This window comes from Onychostoma macrolepis, chromosome 03 (genome assembly GCF_012432095.1).
Source record: "Onychostoma macrolepis isolate SWU-2019 chromosome 03, ASM1243209v1, whole genome shotgun sequence".
Taxonomy (NCBI): Eukaryota; Metazoa; Chordata; class Actinopteri; order Cypriniformes; family Cyprinidae; genus Onychostoma; species Onychostoma macrolepis.
In genome coordinates this window covers 50,749,693-50,754,486 of record NC_081157.1, presented here as the reverse complement: position 1 = coordinate 50,754,486, position 4,794 = coordinate 50,749,693, and the positions used below count along the sequence as shown (strand labels likewise).

The following is a 4,794-nucleotide window of genomic DNA, read 5'->3' as shown; positions in this document are numbered from 1 at the left end:
TTCAATAAATTAAAAATCACAAAACAAAGGTCGCCGTCTAGCGTGGTTCATAAAAGCTCAGCTTTTCAAAATATGCAGGTTCCTAGACTTTTCCAGTTTACAAGCAGTCAGTGTCCACGAGTCTCCATCCCGTCCCTCTCTCTCTCTGACCTCCATGACCGTCAGAGGCTCTTTATCTGGTCTCTCCACGCCAATTACTGCAATCAGACACAGGTGTTCATCATTTTGCACTTGACCTACTTACTGAAGCACGCCCCCCCCTCGCCACAACAAGACGTTTTGACATTGTTCTCTGAGGAGGAACTCCATCTTTGAGTTGATCTGAATCTCACAGTTGAATCTGCTGGTTTTGAAGATGAAGATGAACTTTATTTGCTGTGAAAACTTTAGATAATGTTTCTTTGTCATGTCACTTGTAATGACAGATTTATCCAGATGATATTTTGTTGTTTGATGCATTATTGTGTCACATTTGGCAAGGACACAGCATTAGACCTGAAAGTGCTGGATCTGAAGATGATCTACTAGCTGTGATAGTTTTTTGTATGTCTGTGTAGAGCAGATGAATGAGTGAAACACTTATCACATGCAGTGCAGTAATACGGTTTCTCTCCAGTGTGGATCCTCTCATGTATTTTCAGAGCTCCTGACTGAATGAAGCTCTTGTCACAGTGTGAACACTTGTACGGTTTTTCTCCAGTGTGGATGTACATGTGTACCTTAAGCTGTCCTTTTTGTGCAAAACTCTTCCCGCACTGATCACACTTGTAAGGTTTCTCTCCAGTGTGAATCCTCTGGTGCTGTTTTAAACAGCTCGCTGAAGTAAAAGTCTTTTCACACTCAAAGCACATGTAATCTCTCACACCAGTATGTATTTTCTGATGTTCTTTCAAATTATGAAGATGTGAAAAACTCTTTCCACACAAATGACATGAATATGGCTTCTCCTTTGTATGAACTCTCAGGTGATTCTTCAGGTTTGAAGCCCACAAAAATGTTTTGGAGCATTGATCACATGTGTACAGTTTCTCTCTAGTGTGGATGTTCATGTGTCTCTTACGTTTTGCTGATTGTGTGAAACTCTTCCCGCACTGATCACAAGTGAACGGTTTCTCTCCAGTATGAACTCTCATGTGAAGCTTAAGATCACATTTGTATGTGAAACTCTTTCCACACTGAGTGCAGGTGAAAGATTTCATGGCCCTTCTTTTCTTTAAAACTTTCTGTTTACTCAAAGGTTTTTCTCCAGTTTTCACATGATTTTTCTCCTCAACTTCACTCAATTCATTCTCATTTTCCTCAATCAACTCTGAAATTAAAGTAAAAACAGTTCATTTGTCAGTAACAGAAGTGTGAAAAACATAAAAGTGTATGTAACAGTAACAGTGTAAAGCAGATCATTTATATACAGAATTTTGTTCATTGTATGTTTTTAAGCAATTTTATGTCCCTGAAACTTTCCATGAATGAGGTACATTGATCTTGATTGATTTTTAAAGCATTATAGGCACAAATCCCAAGTTTCTATAGGGAGAACTATTAAATATGCATTTTCAACTGTTTGGAAAACTTTTATTGTGTGTGCCTTTCCAAATCATACCTATTCAATAGAATTTGCCACAGGTTAACTCAGCTCGAAGTGTAGTAACATCTACAAGCAGTATGATTGCTTCAGGGCTAAATTTCAGCTGTCCCAGATAAGGGCTTGAATACAATGGAATCATTTAAGTTAGATTATGTGATTATGTCATCCTGTTGAGCTCTAAAGATTTTACCTATTACAACAAATCTAAAATTAAAACCACTTGAAACTTTATAATCTGCAGCATTATTGATGAAGAATCAAGAATAAATACAAACCTGTGTGTTCTTCAGTATCTTCAGTGTGTTTCATTCTGCAGGGTTTGTGGGAGGAGCTTCAATGAACATGAATTTAAGTCTGGAAGAAGCAGATTTGCTAAAATCAACAAATCTTTCCGTTTTTTTTTTTTTTTATTTTTTACTTTTTTACACATGCAAGCATTTGTTTAATTGAAGCAGAAGAGACCAGAGCCTTGTAAATACAAAGTGTTGTCTCTTTGTAAATCGTTATATTACTATATTAATAGTAATAGCGTTGAGACAATGAGCACATCAATTTAAAATACTCATTCAGTAACACTGCACTCACATATGTGCTAATTCACTCATTCAATGCATTTCTGTTTTGTCTTTCTATTGTGAAAATTTCTACCCATATTTTTTTCATTCTGCCCATCTTTATAATCCTGTACAGGCAAATAACTACAACACAATAATATGTCCACATAAATATAGTTTGATTTTCTAACAACTACATTCACTGCAGTAAAGTAATTGGATTATTAACGTTACAGGTTTGTATGTACAGAAACTGATTATATTCCTAAAATGTTTAATAATAAAGACCACCACAAAACAATATTTAATGTGTCATGTCAAGTATTTTTTATCAGTCTCTGTTCCAACATAACTAACAAATTTGATTCAAAGATGTCAAAAGAATAGAAATAAAATCACACTCCCCTCACAGATCTCCAACTTTGTCTTGACATTCAGTAACAGCTCTCACTCCAAACATCGAAACAATCTCACTAACGAATGCACAAAAGCATTTTACTCACATGCTCATGCTTGTGTAGTAGATTTCTTCTGGCTCTGTGAAAAACCACTCTTAAAGTCTTGAGGTGCTGAGTCGGTCTGCAGAACAACTGTTGAGTCTGGCCTCATGTTCCTATATTTATACATACCATCCACTGCAACAGCATTCCTTACATATGTCACGGTTTACGTTTTTTTTATTTTAAGAAGTGGACAGGTGATGAGGGGCTTCCCACATCCATTCCCTTACAGTCCTCTGCATTCAGACTGATACATTAATTAAAATAGCAAAGTAACTTGTTCACATGAAAGGCTATAATCCTCTTGATTATACTTGTATTATATACTTGTAATAATTATAATTTATATTCTGATTAATAAAAATATTCCATACCTGCTCCACTAAATGTTTATTTCAGTAGGAAGAAGCCAGAAAAGACGCACAAGTAGCTGAACCCAATGAAAACAATACAGAAATGAGCCTGTAAAATGTTGCTTAAACAAACTGTATAAAGTGTGTTTGATGGTTGTGTAAATATGAGAAATACTATGAACTTTGCCTCTCCTCAGAAGACTCGACGCTGACTGAATGAAGGAAAGGGATGTGCAATATAATTTATTAGGCATTTAAGCTCTATTAAGAAACACATAGAAAGCACCAAAAGTAAACATTATATTTCATGGCTTTAAGAACTAAAACTAAGAAATTATTCCTGATGCAAGCAGAATCTGCAGAAAATAGAAATGGACAATAACTATAAGAAGTTGATAAAATGAGTAACTGTAGCATAATTAAATTGCCATAAACTAATCTGTTCGTCCATCGAACATTCAGTTTAATTTAATATCAACTCTAAGAAAGGACATTTTCATGGCCACATAAATTAACTTTCTTACAGTACTAATGCATTAGAGCATGTAGCTACATCGGATCATAAAAGGGACATTATTCACAAGCAGTGACAGAATCAGAAACTCATGTAATTTGTGCACAAGAGTTTTATTACCTAAACACTAACACAAACTAGTCAAACAAACACAAAATCACTCATACATGAGGGAAGGGCAAGTGAGACTGGATGAATGAAACCATTAGAGAAATCAGAAAATGCTGCTATGGAAAAGGAGTCAGTTAACCATGCCTGAGAAGAAACCATCAGCGCCGTTTTACAACGGGGTCTACAGCTTATACTGAACCTCTGTTTTGTTTTGTTAAATGCACGATACTTGCATCGCCTTCCTCGTTGACCGAGTGTCTGGATGCAGTCTTGGATGAATGTCTTGATGGTTTGAAGGTTTGGTGGCGTTGGAATTGCAATCTCGTTCTTCCAGGTTTGAAGGCTGATGGACTCCAACGATGTTATTTTGACGCTGTGTTGACTGGGAGTTTCTTCCCAGGTGAAAAGAGAAGAAAAGCGAAGAGCTGAGTGAAAGAGACCCAACTGAAATCTGGGGATCTTGGATGGAAAGACAAGGCCGCAGCCTGGCACAAACTTAGAAGAGTTCTAGCTCATCGTCCTCATCGTCTTCGGATCTAAAAGAAGCTGGACTAAAGGTGGTTCACTGATGTGAGGCCTTTTAATTCCTGTGGGGTCACACCTCTGGGAGGGGTCGAAGAACCAATGGAGATCTACACTTTCAGAGGGAAAGTTTACGGCTCTTTGTCTTTACAGCATGGCATTTTGCAGATGTAATGGGATTGGGTGTTGATGCAAAACTACTAAAGATTCTTAGAACATTAACATGTTGCGTAGGCGTCAACATATAATGTACATTCCCCGTAAAGGTTTCCTGGTTGCCATGGTAACCAGGGGCCTGGGGGTGTATTACGAGGATGCGGCATCAGATCTGAAAGTGCTGGATCTGAAGATGATCTACTTACTGTGATATTTTTGTATATCTGTGTAGAGAAGATAATTGAATGAAACACTTCCCACATGCAGTGCAGTGATACGGTTTCTCTCCAGTGCGGATCCTCTCATGTGTTTTCAGATGTGATAACTTACTGAATCTCTTGTCACAGTGTGAACACATATAAGGTTTTTCTCCAGTGCAGTTTTAAACAGTTTGCAGAATTAAAAGTCTACACTCAAAAGCACATGTACTCTCACACCAGTATGTATTTTCTGATGTATTTTTAAATATTGTAAACATGAAAAACTCTTTCCACACAAA

General features: G+C 37.0%; 1 protein-coding gene across 1 annotated transcript; it reads right to left on the bottom strand.

Annotated features, from left to right (window-relative positions):
- Positions 1–303: 303 nt before the first annotated feature.
- LOC131536111 (gastrula zinc finger protein XlCGF7.1-like) lies at positions 304–1,808 on the bottom strand. Its single transcript, XM_058768848.1, has one exon. The coding sequence runs from the start codon at positions 1,197–1,199 to the stop codon at positions 525–527; it is 675 nt and encodes a 224-aa protein (XP_058624831.1). The 5' UTR covers positions 1,200–1,808; the 3' UTR covers positions 304–524.
- Between the last annotated feature and the right edge of the window lie 2,986 nt (positions 1,809–4,794).